Source organism: Anomaloglossus baeobatrachus, chromosome 2, assembly GCF_048569485.1.
Source record: "Anomaloglossus baeobatrachus isolate aAnoBae1 chromosome 2, aAnoBae1.hap1, whole genome shotgun sequence".
NCBI lineage: Eukaryota > Metazoa > Chordata > Amphibia > Anura > Aromobatidae > Anomaloglossus > Anomaloglossus baeobatrachus.
The window spans coordinates 569,509,944-569,533,483 of record NC_134354.1 but is presented as its reverse complement, the minus strand read 5'-3'; the positions used below and the strand labels follow the sequence as shown (position 1 = coordinate 569,533,483).

At 45.2% G+C, this 23,540-nt stretch overlaps 1 protein-coding gene across 1 annotated transcript in view; it reads right to left on the bottom strand.

The window, feature by feature from the left end:
* Nucleotides 1-23,540, bottom strand: part of UGGT2 (UDP-glucose glycoprotein glucosyltransferase 2) — a 518,153-nt gene that overhangs the window by 483,199 nt on the left and 11,414 nt on the right. The window contains exon 3 of the mRNA XM_075336749.1: nt 21,646-21,776. Coding sequence (XP_075192864.1) covers nt 21,646-21,776 — 131 coding nt within the window. The remainder of the gene's footprint in view (nt 1-21,645; nt 21,777-23,540) is intronic.

Below are 23,540 nucleotides of genomic sequence, written 5' to 3'. Positions count from 1 at the left end.
CAAAGCAAGCTTTCGAGACATCTCAGGTCTCTTCCTCAGGCATGGTATGACAAAATATCACTTGTAACTTTCCTGTGTGTGTATTGGAACACAAAAACAAAAAAAAGAATAAAAAGCAAAAAAAAAAAAAAAGGCAAATTGGACTTAATTTCACACAAAACTCAAAATGGGCTGGGTAAAATTGTTGGCACACTCAAGTTAGTATGATATCACCATCAACAAGCTTCTTCATTTGGAATTTTGGATCACTCTTCAAATCTCAACAGCAATTTTAAGATCTCTCCACAGGTGTTCAATGACTGTAGGTACTGTGTTATTTTCTTTGGAAGTCTCATTCAGTTTACGGTAAACAGTAGAATGATGTGCCTTACCAAAAAGCTCTATCTTGGTTTCATCTGTCCTCAAGACCATTTACTCCTGGGTTTCTGCCATATAATTTCATTTTGTTAAAATGTCGACAAATACTTCGCACTGACACTGATGCACCCTGCAGGACAGCTTGAAGTTCTTTGAAACTTGATTGGGGCTGCTTATCCATCATCTTGTCTATCGTGCATTGTAAACGTTCATCAATTTTCCTCTACCGGAGATTAGCTACAGTGCCATGGGTTGTAAACTTCTTGATTATGTTGCACACTGAGGACAAAGAACATCAAGATCTCTGGCAATGGACTTGTAACCTTAAAATTGTTGATATTGTTCAACAATTTTGGTTCTCAATCCTCATTCAGTTTTTTTCTTGTCTCCTCTTTCTGCTCCCCATGCTTAGTGTGGCAGAAACAGACACAATGCAAAGATTAAGTCAACTTCTCCTTTTTATCTGGTTTCAGGTGTGATTTTCATTTTGCCCACACCAGTTACTGGTGCATCACATCATCACATGCTTGAAATAAAGTTGTTTACCTACAATATTGAAAAAAGGTGGCAACAATTTTGCACAGCTCATTTTTGGGGTTGTTTGTGATATTATGCCACTTTGACATTTTTGTGTAATTCCAATATACACAAAAGAAATAAACATGTGTATAACAAAGCATGTGTAATTACAATAATTTTATGGGAGAAACTTCATTTTCTGGAACAGTTGTAAGGGTGCTAACAAGGATGCCAATCCTGGAGATTAAATAAAAAGTGTTTTTTTATCTGTGCGTTTCAGTCATCTGACGTCTTCATGAGGATACAACCAAAGTAAGCACTAAGCTTACTGAGATTCTATCCTGATGAAAAAGTCAGATGACTGAAACGCACAGATAAAAAAAACGCACCTTTTATTTAATGTCCTTGAGTTTTCCAGTAGATCTCTATCAGCAGAGCAGAGTAACCAGTTAATCTCTTTCTTTGGCGAAAACCATATGAAGTAGACAAAGTAAAATAATTGTACCAACATTGGGCCAAAATACTTGTCGGAAATGATTGGTTTTAGGTGGGAACTATTCTGCAATATAAGTTTTAAATAAATTGTTATCTTAAACAGAGCTTGTCAAGCTAAGATACTGTGATTAAAGGTTCCGTTACACATAGCGACGTACCAGTGATCCCATCAGCGATCCGACCTGGCAGGGATCGCTGGAACGTCGCTACATGGTTGCTGTTGAGTTGTCAATCAGGCAGATCTCCACAGCGACCAGCCTTCAGCTACCAGCGACCCGTGTAACGACGGCTCTCTACACACTAAGAACTGGCACTCGTTGGTCTCCCGCCGTCAAACGGGCCGATGTGTGCTGCACAGTGGGAGACCAATGAGCAAAAAATGGTCCTGATCGTTGTGTCACGATCAGCGACCTTGCAGGAGGGACACGCTCGCTGCTGCTCGTCACACACAGCGATAATCGCTGGCAAGGTCGCTGATACGTCACAAAACCTGTGAGGTTTCAGTGATCTCGCTAGCTGTGTGTGATGGGGGCTTTAGAGTACTCTCACACTGGCGTACAAAATGGGCAAGTGCAATGTGAGGGGGGTGGGAATATATCACACACTCGCATGAAATACGGTATACAAAACAGATTTGAGAATGAGACCGATATTTTTTATACGTCAGTGTGAAATTACCCTTATAATGGTAATAAGGCTCCGCTCACACCTGCACATTTTTGTTTTTAATTGTTAACACATCCAAAGAGTCTACTAGTGCATCTCTGCATGGATTCTCAGTGAATAAAGTTTTGCACTGATTTTTATGCTTACCTATGACATTTTATTACAGGATTTATTTTAAGCTATTCCATGTATACTTTGGGTATTAATACCTTCCTTTTGCTGGGTTTTACGCCACGCTTCCTTTTATAGAACACCTTTGTCACTGTAGACATCCCACACATTTACTGTTTAATACTAGATATCTATATAGTTTATAGCTCATTTCTCTGTGCGGATGTGCCCTCCGCGTTATTCTTTTTATGTATGCTTTTATAAGTATGATAAAGTATCTGGTACTTCTACTATTTCATGGTTTGCAAGATTTGTAGTTTAACATTAAAAACATGGAACTGTCGACCTCATGTCAGATAAGCATTAAGAGAATTCACTAAAAGAGATACACAAATATATCATAGGAAAAAGAGAACATTATAAGAAATGTATCAAAAGAATTGTAAGTAAATGTGTCAACAATGTATTTTGCCCACTGTGAATTAGACCACAGAAATATAGAAACACACTTGTATATTTCAGCGTATAACGTTAAGAAGTAGCGGTCACCTATGCAGAAAAGGATCAGTTGAACCAGACATAAAAATATAGGGGAGGCTTCTGTCCCGTGCTTTAATGTTGCGGCAATATGCATGCCTGACCACTGCTTCATTCCTTCATGTATGAGACTGATGCATATAGCAGTGTGCTCCTGATCAGTGGGGTCTAGCGGTCAGAACTTGTGATGGGCGAACATGAACTGCAAAGTTCGGGGTCCGTATCAAACACAGTGTTCGTGCACATGATCCCGAACACAAGCTTTCCTGCAAAACCCATGTTACAGTTCAGGTCTAGAGGCTGTTAAAAAAAAAAAAAAAAAAAAAAAAGGCACATTTTAAAAAAAACATTATGATTGTACTTACCGGTCCCGCGACGCGTCCTGTAGGGTGACCAGAAAAATGCCCACAGGAAAATTGCCCACAGGAAAAATGCCCACATGAATATTGCCCATAGGAAAAATGCGCACAGGAAAATTGCCCACACGGAAAATTGCCCACACGGAAAATTGCCCACACGGAAAATTGCCCACACGGAATATTGCCCACACGGAATATTGCCCACACAGATAATTGCCAATTGCAGCATCAGAAAGTTTCAGATCTATGATATTTGAGGTGCAAGGTGAGGATGTTCACATGATATGTGAAAAATGTCCACAGAAAATTGCCAACAGACATGAATGCCCACTAGGATTGGGGACCATGTAACTCAGGGTGGGAACATATATACCAGGATGGAGACAACGTGGACCATACATACCAGGATGAGGACCTTATATACCAGCATTGGGTCATATACACCAGGATGAGGACATATTCACCAGGATGATGGGCATATATACCAGGACGGAGTACATTACTACATAATGAAGGGGGAGGGGAGGCAGTTCATAAGTCTTGATAGAAGTTAGAACACTACAAGGGCCCGTACATGTGAACATGTGTGAGTGGGGGGGGCAGGTCCAAATTTTACACTGGGGCCCATTGGACTCTGGTTACACCACTGCAAAAACATATCATACATTCCCAGCACGAACACAAGGTGGTACAAGCGACAGAGTCTCACCTCTCTGCTGTGCCTTTGGGGCTTTCAGGACCAGCTATGGCTACTTTCACAATTGCGTTGTTTGGCATCCGTCACAATGCGTTGTGTGACGCATGTGACGGATGCGTTGTAAATAGTGTGATAATAAAGGCAACAGATTCCTGTGAAATAACACGTTGCGTTAGTTTTCTTTAGCCGAAAGAGAGAGAGCCCCCATCATCACCGCACACACACAGGCACTACCGCCCCCATCATCACCGCACACACACAGGCACTACCGCCCCATCATCACCGCACACATGCAGGCACTACCGCCCCCATCATCACCGCACACACCCCGGCACTACCGCCCCCATCATCATCACACACACACGCAGGCACTACTGCCCCCATCATCACCGCCCACACACAGGCACTACCGTCCCTATCATCACAGCACAAACCGTCACTACCGCCCCCATCATGACCGCACACAGCGGCACTGCCGCCCCCATCATCACCGCACACACCACAGCACTACCGCCCCATAATCACCGCACACACCCCAGCACTACCGCCCCCATCATCACCACACACACGCAGGCACTACCGCCCCCATCATCACCGCACACACCCCAGCACTACTGCACCCATCATCACCGCAACCACCCTGGCACTACCGCCCCCATCATCACCGCACACACAGGCACTAATGCACCCATCATCACTGCGCACACCCCGGCACTACCACCCCCATCATCACCGCCGCACACCCCGGCACTACCGCACCCATCATCACCGCACACACTGGCACTAACGCCCCCAACATCCCCGCACACACGCAGGTACTACCGCCCCCATCATTAATGCACACACCAGCACTACCTCAGTGACATCCCCGCTGACAGCGCGATTCACTTCAGTTGCTGTGTGGAGCTGACAGAGAGCGGTAATGGTCTGTGGCCGCTCCTGTCAGCTTCATGTAGCAGAGCTGAAAGCGTCATGGGACCTCTGTAGATCACGACGGATCTGGAGGTGTATTTGGGGATTTTAATAAAGTGATGAAAAAGGGTGTATTTTTGTCTTTTATTTCAAATAAAGGATTTTTGGGTGTATGTGTTTATTTACTTTCACTTACAGGTTAATCATGGGGGGTTTCTCATAGACGCCTGCCATGATTAACCGAGGACTTAGTGGCAGCTATGGGCTGCAATTAACTCCTAATTACCCCGATTGCCACCGCACCAGGGCAATTTGGGATGAGCCGGGTAGAGTCCCGGGACTGTCGCATCTAATGGATGCGGCAATTTCGAGCGGCTGCTGGCTGATATTTTTAGGCTGGGGGGCTCCCCATAACGTGGGGCTCTCCATCCTGAGAATACCAGCCTTCAGCCGTGTGGCTTTACCTTGGCTGGTATCAAAATTGGGGGGGACCGCACGCCATTTTTTTTAAATTATTTATTTATTTATTGTACTACATGATATAGACCCGCCCACCGGCGGCTGTGATTGGTTGCAGTGAGACAGCTGTCACTCAGTGTGGGGGCGCATCTGACTGCAACCAATCATAGGCACCGGTGGGCGGGGGAAGCAGGAAATACGAGATGGAATAATGAGCGTCCGATATTTTCAAAAGAGGAGAAGCCACCAGAGCGCCGCGCCCATGATTGGTGAGTATGAGAGAGGGGGTAAGAGGGAGCGACCGACAGAGAGCGATAGAGAGACCAGGAGTGATTTTAAACAATTTAGATCGTTCTGCTGGACATGCTGAGCATGTGTGATGCCCTGGATTAGCCAGGTAGTCACAGGTAGGCCCTTGCAGAAACACCTTCCCCTAAAAAGGTACCAGCAGCCAATCTTAAAACCCTGAGTCACCCCTCTCAGGACTTGACGTTCACACTCGGGGGGTGGAGCCAGGTGGTTGGCCACGCCCACCGAGGAGTTCGGAGAGCCTGAGGCGGGAAAAACAGAGTTCAGTGACAGGAGTGGAGGAGAGTGGTAGCAAAGTGTACACGTCTGTCAGGGATCTGGGTTGGAGCCTGGATACCCTGTGGCCAGGGGGCAGACGGTGGTGGCCGCCTACAGGAGCAGGGATTACAGCCGGTGGAACCGTAAGGAACCGGGACCGGGTAGTGGCCCGCCGGTACCGAACCGGGGAACCGATTGGAAACCAGAGCACCAGGAGGGGTACTCAGACCCAGTACGAGGCCCAGAAGCCACTGGACCGAGTTGAATTCACTGATTGGGGTCTGGACTTTAGATCCTTTCCCACCCAAGACCCGACTGAAGAAAACAGCCCCACCAGAGGGATAGAAAGTCACCGCCCAGGCATCGAGATCCCATGGGCTAGCGTCTGTGGGCAAACGGGCTCTACTGGCACACACAAAGCTGGGGAGCGGACTACTGTTGCTCAGGCATAGGAGTCACCATTCTACTAAAAGTGAGGTGCAGGAGAAAGGCGGAAACCACCAACCTGAAAAAAGGGAAGAAGCGCAGCCGGCTGCGGGCATAGTCCACCATCTTGTTTGGTTTACCAGAGACTCCAGTGTGTCTGTAATAGTGAGTACAACAGTTCCCTTGGGCCGCGCACCGCATCGCACCAACAAGCCAGCACGCATTCTCCCTCCTCAGCACCCTCGGGCCCCCGGGACCATCACCCCCTACCCACAGAGGGGTCAACACCAAGCTGCGCAACACCATCCCCGGGAGCCTAGTCAACGGCAGCGGTGGTGTCCATCCATTCACCACAACCCGTGGGTGGCGTCACAAACTTAACCCCCAAAAACAACCGCGGCCTCGGCCGTGGACCTCCCCACCGAACACCACCCCTCACGTAGCGTCAGCATCCCTTCAGAGTGACGTTACCCCTGGGTCCGGGAGGAGCTCGAGCCACCCACCGATGAGCCCGGATCCGAGCTTCTCGGCAGCCGGCCAAGCCCCGGGGCGGTACGTATGCTCAGTAGAATGTGCTGGAATCCATCAGCGGATTCCGCTGCTTAGCGCATAGCGGCGGAATCCGCCACCATAGACGATCATTAGACACTTTGGCGGATTCCAACGTTAACGGACTGCGCTATTTTCCATAGTGAAGAAAAAAAGGAAAAATCTGTACAACAGCTTAATTGCAAAAGGTATATAAATTTTATTAAAGAGAAAAATACATAAGACACAAATGATGATTAAAACTGTAGAGACAGATGATAGGTATCACCAAATGGCACCCTCACAACACACTGATCTGTATAAGCATGTTACATATAGATTGGTGGCAATAGAAAGCCAAAAGGTATCAGCAGGGATGATCAGTCACAATATGGAAGTGCACTGACTACCAAGCATTGATTATACTAAGGAAAAAACATGGACCAATAAGGTTACTCACTTCACACACTGGGTATGTGAGCTTGGTAACATCAGCAGGTCTTTGTGTGGCACTGACTACGCTTGCATTGTTTAGTAACCATTTGGTGATACCCATCATCTGTCTCTACAGTTTTAATCATCATTTGTGTCTTATGTATTTTTCTCTCTAATAAAATTTATATACCTTTTGCAATTAAGCTGTTGTACAGATTTTTCCTTTTTTTCTTCATCTCAATTCTGTATATGGCTTTATCCATATGTCAAGTATGGCACGAGAATTTTCGTGCTTGTTGGTATTGCTTGTTTATATTTTCCATAGTGGCGGATTGCTATGAATGCAAGTGTGAAAGTACCCTATCTCTGCCAGCAGCACCCTGCTTTTGGTGGGCTCCCCTGAGATGATAATGTATTAGATGTGACCTGCAGTCACATGTAACTCAACAGATATTACAGTGATACTTTTGTGAGTACAGATAGTAATGATTGCTCCTCTTGATCACACTGCTGCTGGTTCTGCATGTGCTGCTGTTTTGGGCTGGTGGAAGGAGTAAGGCAGAATCAGTGAGATTAGAGCAGACTGTATCTATCTATTGCTGATAATGACAGACTGCTACAAACCACAGATCTTCAGCATTTTTGCAGTTTTGCACTAGGTCAACTGTAAATCACAAGTTGATGACCTATTATGTGAACATCCTCACCTTGCACCTCAAATATCATAGATCTGAAACTTTGTGATGCTGCAATTGGCGATTTTCTGTGTGGGCAATTTTCCATGTGGGCAATTTTCCGTGTGGGCAATTTTCCGTGTGGGCAATTTTCCGTGTGGGCAATTTTCCGTGTGGGCAATTTTCCGTGTGGGCAATTTTCCTGTGGGCAATTTTCAGGGAACCGTCCTGTAGACCCGCTATCTCCCGGTCGCTTCTGCTTCCGAGTCTGATGATTAACTTCCAGGGGGGTTCATGATGCTGCTTGTCACTCAGCAGTCTTTGGCTTTTTTCGGCCATGTTCGTGGTGATGTCAGGGTTCACCCGAGTCCATGGCTGATTGAACTTTGACTATCACTGACAGAGTATGATTCCACTTGCAGATGACTCGTGTGAGTCTCGCATCGGTATCACCCGGAACGGCACACAATCTCCTGACATGAGTAAGTCGGCTGCATGTATTTCCATGCAGCTGAGGCGCTCCTGTCAGGAGAGTGTTATCAGAATTAATCAGTCATGAAAGTTAAACTACCGTATGTATTGGTGGGTATTCTTTTGTACAGAATTGAACTTTACATTAAAGGGTTATTCTCAGGTTGGCGTCAGGAGAGCACTGCTCTTGTCTCACAGCTTTCTGCTTGCTGGTAGGGTAGATCAGCTACACAGTTCCACCACTGTCCACATGTGAGCACTCACTGATACTGCAAGCAATGGCAGAAATGCCTTCACACAACTGGAGGAGAGCCGGGGCACTGAAGAATATGGTAAGGCCAACTCTTTAGATACAGATTCTGCTTCAGAGCAGTGATTAAATGCACTACAGAAAAGACCTTGTAAGTGCTACGCTCCTTGACTAGAAGACCAACCAAGGAAACAATTAGAACAAAACAAATTAAATAATCGTCTGTTTAAAAACGGTGAGCATTTTTAATAATAGATAACATTAAAGATGTTTATATGGGGGGAGTCCAAAATGGCCGCTGTAGGGGGCAGACGTGGATGTGGGAGCCCCTGAGCTATCTATAGACATCCTGCTCCCAGAAGAAAACTGCGATCGTCTAGCTCCCCCATCCACGTCCCCAGAGCACCCTGAGAGGGGAGAGACTTCCATTTTCTGGCTGCCCCCACTGGGACACGCTTAAAGTACCCTCCAAAACTGGGACCGGACAGGCCGCTGAGGGCGGCCGGGCCTGAGACACGCGACATTAGAGAACTGCAGGTGCCAGGCGGGCAGTTGCGGACCGGCGGCGGGCTGTGGAAGAGAGGATTGGGAACCTGACTGCCCCGACCCCCTCTCGCCTTGGGTCGATTAGTCCTATAGCTGACGGGCCGCACAGAGAGGAGACGGGAGAGGATCCGCCGCCATCTTGGAGGAGCACGCTGGGCGCGACGACTCCACAGGCTGTAGGGGAGAAGCGGTCGGCAGGCAGAGAGCCGGAGCCCCAACACTCACCAGACCTGGAGGCGGGTCCGGAGAAGAGGCGCCGTTGAGCTACGAGAACATCAGGGAAGCCGCCTGGAGCTCCTGGGACATTGCTGAGGGTCACGCGGTGGCGGCGTGCGACGCTTCTGGAGATCCGGCGGCACCCGGGGAGAGGACCTGGCGGTGAGTGAGTACCACATTGCTGTCCAGACGTGCACCCGCTCCTCACCCGCGCCAGGGACCCCCGGCGGGCATTGAATCCGGCTCACAGCACCACACGGGCCTGGCCGCAAGCTTCCAGCGCCCCAGCGTCCCCCCTCCCATAGCCTTCCCGAGGGGATCAGAAGCCGGCCGCTCTGTGGAGTCCTGAGCCGCGGGGAGTGCAGGGGCCTGTGCCGGGGAGGTGACGCCGGACAAATTTCTCCCTATACCGGGAAGCTATCTGGGGAGGAAGAAGAGGAGTGAACGGAGCGTGTTTGAAAGGGATCCCCACCCCAGCCCAACCCAGTGAAATTAAGATCTTAAGGGGGGATTTTTCATGCCCCCATGTAATAGGGAGCTTGACTGATACACAACCGGACATCCACTTCTCTGCTGAGGGCAGACTGCCTCTGTAAGTCACAGCCCACACGCGTGTCTGGGCCCTGAAGCAGACAGAGAGGCTCCAAAGTGGAATAGATACAGAGAGTGGGCACACTGAAGTATCTATAGCATAGAGACTCTCTCTTCCTACCCCCTTCCCCCTCTCTAGGGGTGTACAATGTTCTAGTCTCCGTGCTGTCTGGAGGGAGTAGGGTGGCCTAACCCCTGCTATTTATTCAACCCAGCATAAATTCATATATGCCTGGCTCTAACATGGTCAAGATCGGCAACGCAAGAGCAAGCTCACTGCCCAGACCAGTCAAAACCACTACCCAGGCCGACGTCGATAAGTTTCTCAAAAAACACCTGCATACAACAGATGCTAAAATAGACAGTCCCCAGAGCACGTCTACTAATGATGCACAAGATATGGATGATGACGAAAGTGACACTGAAGGTGCTGATAGTAGCAAGAGTCTCCCTATCTCAAGATCCTTTATAAAACGGATTCTCAAAAATGCGCTGGAACCGGTGGCAAAGGAGCTATCAGACATTAAACAAGAAATCGGCCAAATTGGACACAGGGTGGAAACCCTGGAAGCCGCCCAAGCCACAATAACCTCCACTTCCAACACTGTCATTTCCTGCCTTCGTCAACAGGAGGATAACATCAATCAAATTCATGCCATCCTGGAAGACCATGAAAACAGAGAAAGGCGAAATAACCTCAGACTAAAGGGACTCCCAGAATCGGTGGCAAATGAAGCTCTGATACCGACCTTGCAAGGCATCTTCTCTGACCTTATAGACTCTGACCCTACTCCAACATTGGAACTGATAAGAGCTCATAGGGCTTTGAGACCTCGACCCAAACAAGGGGAACCACCAAGGGATGTCATATGTCGCTTTCTGGATTACCGAATAAAAGAACTTATTCTTAAAAAAGCCAGAGAAGCGGAGTCCATAAGTCACGAGGGCTCTAAAATTCTGATTTTCCAGGACCTCGCTTCCACCACCCTGACCAAAAGGAGATTGCTACAACCCTTCACAACAGTGTTACGCCAACGCCAGTTTCCATACCGCTGGTTATATCCATTTGGCATTGCTATATCGGCGAATGGGAAGCATTACCAAGCTAAAAATTCTGCGGAGATAAGGCGGATTTGTGAAGATTTGGGGATCACATTGGAGAAATACCCGGAGCTGGAAATCCATCGATCGGCTTCTACGCTACAAATGCTACCAGATCCGGCACCGTGGCACGGTCTCACCCCAAAGACCCACAGATCCAGGCGCAAAGCGGCAAAGAAACTCCAGATGAACTCTGAGAGCGAGCCTCCCTGAAGGGACCTTTGAGTGGGTCTGTTGTTGCACACAATTGATTATGCTAGTTAAAACATGCAGTTATTATAGGGGTTTTGCACCTATTGCTCCCTCTTGAGGCACACTCTAACTTGTTTGACTTTCAAATAGTTGAAAATGTTGATAATAATACCCTGTTCTCCCCTGAATTTCTCTCTACCCCCTGCTCTTTCTATCTCTTTTTCTCTTCTATTGGTCATAGGTCTGGTCCATTCATCTCGATGGGAAAAGAACAGAATGCCCTGCCGTCTGTACTTCCATGGCTTTGCATCATAAGGTATTTACGGCAATAAGCCTTAATGCACATGGGTTAAATTCCCCCATACAAAGGTCGCAGACACTACATAGCCTAAAAAAGAAGCACGCAGACATGATATTCTTCCAAGAAACGCATTTTCGTGAAGGCAAAATCCCAAATTTTAATAAAGCATACTATAAAACTTGGTTCCATGCCCCCTCCCCACGTAAAGGCTCTAGAGGGGTCTCCATAGCCCTGGCTAAAGACATACCCTTCCTAGTTCAAGAGGTCGCCATTGACCCAGAAGGCCGGTTCATTTTCGTTAAGGGTGTCTTAGCCGGCTCTATGGTAACCCTAGGGAATGTATATGCCCCAAATGTCAAACAGATTCGTTGGTTGGTGTCCACACTCAAAAAATTCCGCATCTTTTCAGAAGGTACTCCAATATTGTGCGGTGATTTTAATGTGGCTTTGGAACCTAAATTAGATTCCACTGCAAAAAAGAGTCACCTCTCTTTAAGGGACCTATCTCGGATTAAATGCTCTCTCCTTTCCCTTTCCTTGGTAGATATCTGGCGTTACCAACACCCCACAACTAAAGATTTTACATTCTACTCTAATCCTCATAAATCCTACCACAGACTGGATTACATTTTTCTACCCAGACATCTACTACCTAATGTCAATGACACAGAGATCCAGTCAACTCCCTACTCTGACCATGCTTATGTCTCAGTCAGTTTCTCACTCCTGAGGCCGTATTGGCTACATCGTACGTGGAGACTGAATGAATCAATTCTCTCCTCAGAAGAAAATAAGAAACGCATATCTGAATGTCTCCGTAATTATTTTGCAGAGAACAAGACACAAGATATTGCGGCCCCAATGTTGTGGGAAGCGCATAAGACGGTCATTAGGGGAGAGTTGATCTCCATTTCCTCATACCTCAACAAGCAAAGGAAGTCGTTCTTGCAGACTTTATATGCTGAGATCGCCACGCTGGAGACTCAGCATAAAAAGTCCCTATCCCAACAGACGCTAGAACAATTGACAGCGAAGCGTATGGAACTTAGGGATGTGCTTAATAAACAGTCGGCCAAATTTTATCTCGGTTGGAGGAATCGTATGTTCCTCCATGGGGATAAAGCTTCTAAACTAATGATGTCACTGATAAAAAAAGACAGGCTCGCACGTTTATACATGCAATCAAAACCTCACAGGGTTTTCGTACGCAAGACTATTCCCAAATTTCGGACGAGTTCCTTCGTTTTTATAAAAATTTATATCAAATTAGGCCAGAGGAGTCAGACACGGAAAGGGACAAGAGGAAATGTGGTATACAAAACTACTTAGCCAAATTAAATCTCCCAAAACTCTCTAAAATACAACAGGCGACCCTGGGAAAACCGTTCACCCGAGCCGAGGTCCAGTCCATCTTGTCCAGGAGCCCGGTGGGAAAGGCTCCAGGTCCAGATGGCCTTCCCATTATATATTATAAAATTTTTTTTGACATCCTGGGGGAGCATCTCTTAGCATCATGCAACGCTCTACTACACGGCGATCCTATACCTAAGCAAGCACTAGAGGCACATATATCATTGATACACAAGGACGGGAAGGACCCGGAGTGTTGTGGAAACTATAGGCCCATCTCACTCTTGAATGTGGACCTTAAGATATATGCTAGCTTAATTGCTAACCGAGTGGCGGGTGTCCTTCCCGACCTCATCTCTCCGGAACAATCGGGGTTTGTTAGGGGTAGAGAGGGGAAGGACAACGCGCTAAGAGTAATAAATTTAATGCAACACGCCAGGACTCATAAGCTGCCTCTGGTGCTGCTGGGAACGGACGCCGAGAAGGCGTTTGATAGGGTGGACTGGACTTTCTTGCAGGGGACGTTGGAGGCTTTCCATTTTCCTCCAGAAACCATACGCGCAATTCTACAGATGTACACATCCCCCACGTCCAGGATTAAGATTAATAATAACCTCACCGACCCTCTTGACATTAAAAATGGCACAAGGCAGGGTTGCCCCTTATCCCCCCTGCTCTTTGTTTTGGTCATGGAGCCATTGCTAACCTCCATTCAGCAGGACCGGGACATCGAGGGGTTTAACCTGCAGGGAGTTTGTCACAAGTCTGCTGCCTTTGCAGACGACTTGCTGGTGGTGATGTCCAGGCCGGAAAGGGGCTTCCCTGCCTTTATGAAATTACTGGAGGAATATGGACACTGGTCTAACTTCAAAATTAACCTAAGTCAGAAGCATTAAGCATTAATATCACCAGTAAAGTTACAAAGTCTCTCCAAAACTCGTTCCCTTTTCGGTGGCCAAATAGTCATATAACATACTTAGGCATTAAACTAGGGAAAACCTTCAAGTCCTTGTTTGATCTCAACTATAAGCCCCTTCTCCCTCATCTTACCGCACAAATAGCCTCATGGAAGGCTCCCTTTCTTTCGTGGATGGGGAGGAAAAACCTAATTAAAAGCATTATACTCCCAAAGTTTATCTACCTCTTCCAAATGTTACCCATACCAATCCCCACGGTTTTTCTTTCTCAATGTAACTCTCTAATATCCAACTACGTCTGGAATAAACATAAGCCAAGAATCAATTTTCAAACATTGAACCTCCCAAAAGACAAAGGGGGTATGGGTTTACCTAATGTATCGTTGTATTACCAGGCCGCCGTCCTTTCCAGAGCGGTAGACTGGATTAGACGCCCACCGACTAAATTGTGGATATCTATAGAAGAATATTTAGCCCCCACCCCTCTACGAGTTATGTTACTTTCCCCTCCTAACCAAAAAGATAAAAGAACCATTCCAAATGAACTAACGAGAACCCTTATGCACAAATGGAAAGAAAATAGGGAGACACTGGCCCCCTCTCTTTCCCCTCTAACCCAAGTTTCAGACATACTAGACACTGATATAAATCAGGCCGCGTCCACGAAGGACACATTCCTGACCAATGTAAATGTCCCGTTGGCTGATCTTTTGGTGGATGGCTCTTTGATATCTGAACAGGAGATGGGTTCGAACCCTCTCCTCACTAGGCTCACATTTCTCCATTATACGAAATTAAAACACGTGATCCACCCACTATTGCCTTACACTCGTCTAGACAGGCCTTTAACTACATTTGAATCTTTCTGTATGCAAACCCGGGCTCCCAGAAAAGTTCTTTCTAATCTATACCATACCCTGCTAACAAAAAAATTGGTGGTAAAGAGAGCATATATACTACGATGGGAAAGGGACCTGAAAACTACATTTACAGATCTACAAACGAGCCAAATCTATAATGCCTCACATGGACCGTCATGTTGTGTGAGAGTTCAGGAGAATTCCTTTAAAGTGATTGCGAGATGGTACGTTGTCCCCACCACGTCCAGTTCGTGGAGCTCTTCCACTTCAGATCAGTGCTGGAGGTGCGAGAGGGACAGGGGAACGTATCTACATGTGTGGTGGGAATGTCCGATTATCCAGACCTTCTGGCGGACAGCAACACAGTTAATACTTGACCTCACAGGCAAAAAAGGGGTTCCGGACCCTAGACAAATGCTCCTGAACTTCCCAATGTGGCCTAAAGACAAAGCTACTTCGAAACTAGCGACGTTTGTGGGTTAAGCTTGTAAACTTCTCATAGCCCAATTGTGGCGCACAACGAAAATTCCCACTATCTCACAGCTCTTAATGAAGATTGATCAACTATATCATGTTGAAGAACTTTCGGCCCTCTCACGTCAGAATATGCTCCCTTTCCATCAGGTTTGGAAGGCCTGGCAAATTTATAAGTCTACCCCCCAATTCTCGGTAGTTACTTCGCAGACGGCATCACAGGGAACTGTGAGTCACCCCACCACCCTCCAATGAGATGAAGGACAACTGTCAGACTATACCCAACACGAGATGAGTGGATCCAAGACCAACATCCTTTCCTTTCTTTTCCCTCTCTTATCTCCTCCTCTTCTTTTTCTGTCTCTTGAACACTTTCATCTTAATCCCTTACCTGAATTGCAAGCGATATAAATTCGCTCTTCTAGTTTCTAATTACCATCCCCTACTCCTATTTTCTATAGTACTTACTGTTAAAATTGTTTCATATCAATCCAGAAACCGAGTTAAAATCTGGATCGAACTTTCCCACAGATGGAGGACTAAATTTCTTATTTGGTTTAGCTCAAATAACGCAAAAGTAGCCTGAGTTGTATAGATATAATGGGAAGATACGATACAGTTGAAATAATACTAGTTAAGTCTATGATTTCTGTTGACTTTGTATTTCTAATTTTTGCTTCAATAAACAAAACATTAAAACAAACAAAGATGTTTATATGTTGTGTGATGCAGTAAAGGGTATGGTGGTGAATGGGAGATATATTCCACCAAGCAATTGCCTTTTGTACTGGTGAGAAGCAGTGAAGGAGGTCAAACCTGGCCTTGACCTTCTCTGCTATTCCAGGCTTTTGGGACAACACTCAAGGTGCGCAGCTGCAGGATTAACGCAGCATAAATAGGTAGGCAGAACTTCTCAACATGGTGGGTGTTTGGGCTGGAAAGCGAAGGCTATGTGCGCACTGGAAAATGGAATTTTCTCAAGAAAATTCCGCAGGTATTCAAAGATTACCGCACCCGCGGTAAAAAACCGCGGCAAACCGCACCCGAAAATCGCATGCGGTTTGCCGCGGTTTTACCACGGTATTGTTCGCGGTATTGCCGCGGTTTTGCCGCGTGCGGGTTGGGATGTGCTTTATTGCATTCAATGCAATAAAGCACATTGAAAGAAAAAAAAAAAAAATAAAAAGTCATATCACTCTGAGATAGATAAAGAGACAGAAGAATAGATAGAGGGATAGATAGATAGATAGACAGACAGACAGATAGAGGGATAGATAGATAGACAGATAGATAGAGGACAGATCGCTGCATTTCCCACAGTCGGCAGTGAGTTCACATTACCGGCCGTGGGAAATGACCGGTAATTACCTCTGCTGTCTGCTGCATTCATTCAGTGCTGTGTCTGTGACAGTCGCGGCTGGATGTAAGCAGCGCAGGATCTGTAGATTACGCCGGAGCTGTGGATTATGCTGGAGCTGTGGATTACGCCGGAGCTTTGTTTCGGGAGGGGTTAATAAAATGGTGAACGAGGCTTGTTTGTTTTATTTAAAATAAAGGATTTTTCTGTGTGTTTTATTCACTTTACTTACGGGTTGATCATGTCAGCTGTCACATAGACGCTGCCATGATCAAGCCTGGAGTTAATGGCAGTGATCCACCACCATTAACCCCTTGTATTACCCTGACAGCCACTGCTACACGGCGGCAGGAAGGGCCGGGGATACGCCGGTGCTGCCGCATAATGCATGCGACAGTGCCGGGGCAGCTGCGGCTGATATTCTCGGCTGCAGGAGGTGGGAGGGAGGCGGGGGACATTAACCCTGCCCCTCGCCCTCCCCAGCCTGAGAATACCGGGCCGCCGCTGTGTGTTTACCTCGGCTGGACGGTAAATATACAGCGGAGCCCACGTTCTTTTTTTTCTATATTTCCGTTTGCTTTCTATGTATGTTCTATGTGTCTGTGTCTGTGTTCTATGTCTGTAATGTCTGTGTGTGTGTGTGATCAGTGTGTGTTTACTCTCTGCTTTGCTTCCTCTTCCTGTAATGACATCACTTCCCTGCAAAACCGCAGACAAGCGATGTACATTACCGGAGGTAAACCGCGAAATACCGCAGGGAATAACGCAGGAAAACGCAGTGAACCGCACAGAATTTGCTGCCTGCGTTTTTCCCTTCGGGATTTCACGATTAACATTGGAGTCAATGGAGTGAAATCCCGCAGCGACGTGCGGAAAAGAATTGACATGCAATTGTTTTTGCTGCGGGAATCCGGCAGCAAAACATGCAGCTGTCAAATTCCGCCTAGTGCGCACAGGTTTTTGTTTGCCCATAGGTTTTGCTGGTGATTCACTGCAGAGATGTTATGAACATTTTCTGCAGCGAAACATGCAGCAAATGCGCAAAAAATCCGCGGCAAAATCAGGTTCTGTGGGAATTATATAACTGAATGTACTGGAACCTTCAGAACCTTTGCTGTGCTGTTTGACAAGCTGGACTTTTGCTTTGCATTCCTGTCTGAAGTAAGACTGTTCATTTATGTTTGTAGTCAGTGTGATTAAAACAATAACTTTTTGGACTGTAAACCCGTGTGTGCCTCTTTATTGTGTCCCTGCCATCACCTACCAAAGCTGATTCTCTACAGTTTTACCCCCTTCTGATAAAAACTTATTTAACCCATTCCAAAGATTTTTTGTCTATGTACGCTAAAAAGGGATGGTATTCTAACAACATGGCATGTAGATACATCATGGTAATCAAATGAGCATGAGCTCAGTTTAATTGACTGCAGAAAAAGCCAGGTATGGTGCCTTCACCATCTTTTTTAGTTTAATTCAAGAAATGCAGTGGTCAAAAGAAAAAGCAATAGCATTTAGAAGGTTGTGAGGTTGTAAGGTCTTTGTTCCTGTGTGCATTTGCAAACATAAAGCTGACTTTTTTATGTTTCTTTTGAAGAATAGCTTCTTCCTGGCAGAGTGGCCTTATAGCCCATGTTGATACAGTACAAGTTTCAGTGTGGGTAGTGACACAATCCTACCAGCTTCCGCCAGAATCTTCACAAGGTCTTTTGCTTTTGTTCTTGGGTTGACATGCACATGTCTGACCAAAGCACATTCATCTCTGGTACACAGAACCAGTCTCCTTCCTGTGCGGTATGATGGCTCGACATTCCCATCTTGTTTGTACTTGCGTATAATTATTTGTACAGATTAACAAGGCACCTTCAGGTATCTGGAAATTGCACCCAAGAATGAACCAGATTTGTGCAAGTCAATAAGTTTCTTCCTGGGATCTTGGCTGATTTGTTTTGACTTTCCCATAATGCTACAAAGCAGTGTGTTTCAGGAGTGCATTAAAATACATCCACAGGTGTGTCTCTAATTAACGCAGACCTACCAAAGACATGACATCATCATATGGGCTGTCCCATATTGTTTAACCCCTTCAGCCCCGGGGCACTTTCCGTTTTTGTGTTTTTGTTTTTTGCTCCCCTTCTTCCGAGAGCTGTAACTTTTTTATTTTTCCGTCAATCTTGCCATATGAGGGCTTGTTTTTTGCGGGACAAGTTGTACTTTTAAATGAAACCATACGTTTTACCATATGGTGTACTGGAAAACAGCAAAAAAATTCCAAATGCGGAAAAATTGCAAAAAAAAGTGTGATGGCACAATACTTTTTGGGATGTTTTATTCACGGTGTTCACTATATGGAGTAAAGACAAAATCCCTTTCGGCACTTCCGGAGGATAATTGGATTATCAGTGCAAGTTTGCAAAAACTTCAAGAACAAGGGTTTATTAAGGGTTCAATAAAAAACGGACAATTACGGACAACGCGTTTCAGCTAACAAAAGCCTTCATCAGGTGTAGTTTTAAAAGGGATTTTGTCTTTACTCCATTACCCACGTGGGAGCACCTGTTCAGTACTCTCATTGTTTTTCCCGAGGATTCGTGCTGCATACTGGAGAATTAATAAGAGAGTTGATCCACTACACGGATCATACTAGCGAAAACAGAAGAAATCTGCACGGTGAGTGTAAAATTCGTATGATCATTACAATCTGTGTTTACGCACATCTACACTTAGATTTGGCGCCCCGTTGTCCTCTTCTTTTTTTCTTTCCTTTATTCGGTGTTCACTATATGGTAAACCTGATGTGTGGGTATGATGCCTGAGGTCGGTGCGAGTTTGTAGACACCAAACATGTATAGGTTTACTTGTATCTAAGGGGCTCAAAAAAAATTCACAAGTTTGTCCAATAAAAGTGGCGCACGTTTTGCGCCATATTCCGAAACACGTAGCGTTCTTATTTTTTGGAATCTATGGCTCAGTGACGGCTTATTTTTTTGCGACTCGAGCTGACGTTTCTAATGGTACCATTTTTGCGCAGATGCTACGCTTTGATCGCCTGTTATTGCATTTTGCGTAAAACTTGCGGCGACCAAAAAATGTAGTTTTGGCGTTTGGAATTTTTTTGCCACTACGCCGTCTACCAATCAGATTAATTGATTTTATATTTTGATAGATCGGGCATTTCTGAACGCGGTGATACCAAATATGTGTATATTTATTTAATTTTTAACTCTTTAATTTTCAATGGGGGGAAAGGGGGGTGATTTGAACTTTTAGGTTTTTTTTTATTTTTTAAAACTTTTTTTTTTTACTTTTTTTATTTTACTAGTCCCCCTAGGGGGCTCTAGCAATCAGCAATCCGATCGCTCTTATCTATCTGCTGATCACAGCTATACAGCTGTAAACAGCAGATTCAGTCACTTTCTGTTTCTCTCTGCTCACGGCCGAGGGAAAACGAAAGTGAAACTTCATAGCTGCAGGCGTCATCACATGACCCTGTGCTACGATGGCAACCACCGATAGTCACCTGATCACGCACGTGACTTCCGGTGGGGGCGGCGGTAAGTAAAAAACATGGCCGCGCGCATATAGATCTTGCTGCCAGACTTTGGCAGCAAGATTTAAGGGGTTAATGGCCGCGGGTGAAGCCATTCCACCCGCGGCTAGCAGGCACACGTCAGCTATTGAAAACAGTGGATATGTGGGCCGACCGCCGCCGCCTGCCCGTGGCAGGGGGCGGGGCTTAACGGGACACGCTCCATGACGGATATATCCATCCATGGTCGTGAAGGGGTTAAAGACATAGTACTCTAAAGGGGGCTTTACACACTACGACATCGCTAATGCGAACTCGTTGGGGTCACGGAATTGGTGACGCACATCCGGTCGCTTTAGCGATGCCGTTGCGTGTGACACCGATGAGCGATTTTGCATCGTTGCAAAAACGTGCAAAATCGCTCATCGGTGACATGGGGGTCCATTCTCAAAAATCGTTACTGCAGCAGTAATGAGGTTGTTCCTCGTTCCTGCGGCAGCACACATCGCTCCGTGTGACACCGCAGGAACGAGGAAGCTCTCCTTACCTCCCTCCCGGCCACAATGCGGAAGGAAGGAGGTAGGCGGGATGTTACGTCCCGCTCATCTCCGCCCCTCCGCTTCTATTGGGCGGCGGTTCAGTGACGCTGCTGTGACGTCGCTGTAACGCCGCACGGACCGCCCCCTTAGAAAGGAGGCGGTTCGCCGGTCACAGCGACGTCGCTAGACAGGTAAGTATGTGTGACTGCTCTGGGCGATGTTGTGTCGCACAACAGATGGGGGCGGGTACCCACACTAGCCATATCGGTACCGATATCGCAGTGTGTAAAGTGGCCTTTAGTGTATGCAACCTTTTGACTTTGCAGAAAGTAGTAAAAATGCCTTAAAACATTTTCTCTCATTCTGGCATTTGGCAAATATAAATAATTTTGGTTCCTAACTGACCTAAAACTGGAAAGGTTTATTCTGCTTTCATAACAAATAGTGAGAAAAACATGTATATGTGTCTTTTTAGATAGTGTATGTAAACTTCTGGTTTTAACTGTATCAGTCGTCACATGCAGGAAAAGATGCAGGCTCGGCGTATGAGCCAGCATCATAGGCAGAGGCACAACATATGATGTAAATATACGTTATATGTCGTGAATGGATATTTAAGAAAAAAAAAAAAAGTTATGGCTCTTGGAGCAAAAGGAAGAAAAAATGAAAGTGCAAAAATGTGTTACAGATCAAAGACAACATTCAGCTTTACAACCACAACTCGTTTTTACTCTAGATCTTAGCAATGAAATTATGTCCTTGACCACAGACCATACAGAGGAACTGAGGTAAGCAGAATTGGTGCTGCCATTAACAGAACTAATAGCTAATCAAGACTATACAAAACACATCAAAAAAGGCTTTATTTCACTAACAGATGGAAACAAAGAGCACAAGAGTACTTGCATTGGACATCAAAAGAGGTCTGCTAAATGAACCTTGCAAACAAGGATTTTATTATTGTATTATGCCTGATAAATTAGTGCAAGGCTGGACTGTGCTAAATGCTACAAGGAGACATGGCAAGGACAAGTGACATATAATAATGAGAAATAATGGAGAGATAGCGTGGGCGTATATGATGTATGTACAGGATAATGACTGAGGCAACGATGCACATGTAAGACGCATGTAAGATCGGAAATTCAACCCATCCTTACAATTACCTGTAAGAAATAATATTTATGATAATTGCCATATTCAGCACAGTACCTGTTGGAACATCTGCACGGTGGGAGAATGTGCTCTTATGGAAAAGGCAAATTTCAGCAAACCGAGTTGCAGGTCGGAAAGAAACTGAGCAGCTTTTTTTAATATCAAGCTGTAATAGGAATATTCTGAGCCTGAAAAAAGAGGGAGAAACACTGAGAAGCAATATCAAAAAAGCAACACTCACATTAACCACAACAAATAAAAAATATACCCTATCTAATCAGAATATGGGCTTATACTACAGCAATATTGGGATAAACATCAGCGTTAAAATAGATTTCTAAAAATACATTATTTAACCCCATGGTATTAAAAAAAAACGTGGTTGAGAAAAATTCCTTAAAAAATAATTATATGGGTTTCTGATCAAGAGAGACAACTGAACCAGCATCAGACTGCGGTCCCTTGAGCCATCGGGTGAATCCTAACGTATATGAAATACAGCCACAGTGTTTGATATTATTACATACATAAGATATACCGCCAAAAAGACCACTGAATCGACTCATACAAAATAGACCTTATGGGTAAGGATTGACATTGCTCCACAGCTTAGGAAAATTAGAAAATAAGTACAATTCATATTCCCTTTCCTCAGTGTCACTACGTGATACGTTAAAAATACCGCATGCATACAAAGCTACGGGATTCCAGACTAGATCCATATTCACACAGCAGTTCTGACTCCAAACTTCTGACCACAAACCAGGCATATTGGGTATGTCCACACAATGTGTTTTTCACGTGGATTCTGCTCCCAAATCCACCTGAAAAACTGCTAAAACAAGCACTCAGAAGACTGACTATCTCCACAAGTTGTTTTTATGTCAAAACATATATGTTCAGTCTCCTGAGTGTCTTATCTGCTTCCAAAGACCCCAAGCGTTTGGTCTGCTCACTTTTATTCTTCAGATGTCTTCTGCCCTGAAAATGCTCTATGCTTTACAATACAAGGCAATGGGAGTGCACAAGATGGCCAAAAATGAGAAAAAGCGCCCAGGAGACAACCCAAAAAAAAAGGTTCCCAAGGTATGATCCTCTTGGAAAAATTCAGCAGGTTCGCCCACCAGAAAAAAACAGTGTATACACATACCCTACACTGAGAAAGGGAAATTCTACGCAACTGTAATGAGGGCACAACTTCGTGCTAATATTGCAGCCTGACTCTTAGGTCTAATGACCCAAACTGACTTCTCAGATCCCTACGGTCAGCTGCACAGGGATTTGTGGCTGTAGTTAAAGGGGTATTCCCATGTCCAAAATCTTATTCCAATATGTAGTAGTTGAAATAATAATAATTATATTATTATTATTAATATTATTATTAGCAAATACCTCCAATTAGAAATGTAGAAAAATGTTCTCCTGATTCGCTATATTTCTTACTTCATGTGCTGGGCATCCATGGTTCTGTCCACTAGCAACTGTCATTATATGCATAGTCATAACCTTGGATACCTAAGCTGCTGCAATACTTGCACATGAGGTAAGAGACATGGCTATATCAGGAGAACTATACATTCTAAGTGCAGGATTTTGCTAAAATTATTATTACATGTACTACATATTGGGATAGAATCTCGGAGTTGGGAATAACAATGTAAGTATTTAAGTTAATTTGACCACCCAAAAAAGGGGTATAAAAGAACATTTACATCTTTTTTTGTGTTTTGGACGCACTTCTGGTTTTGCCTTACAATTAATGATGAAATATACTGCACAGGTCCCTCCTGTCCATGTGATGGTCATTAGTAACTAGAATCCATCTCATACAAGTCTGCACGAGGGGGCTGCTGATAAGTCTTTGGCATTACCCAGAAAAAAACGAGATAGGATGATGAAACTTTACATTTAGTCCACATACTCTCCACTGATGTCAACACACTTCTTACAAA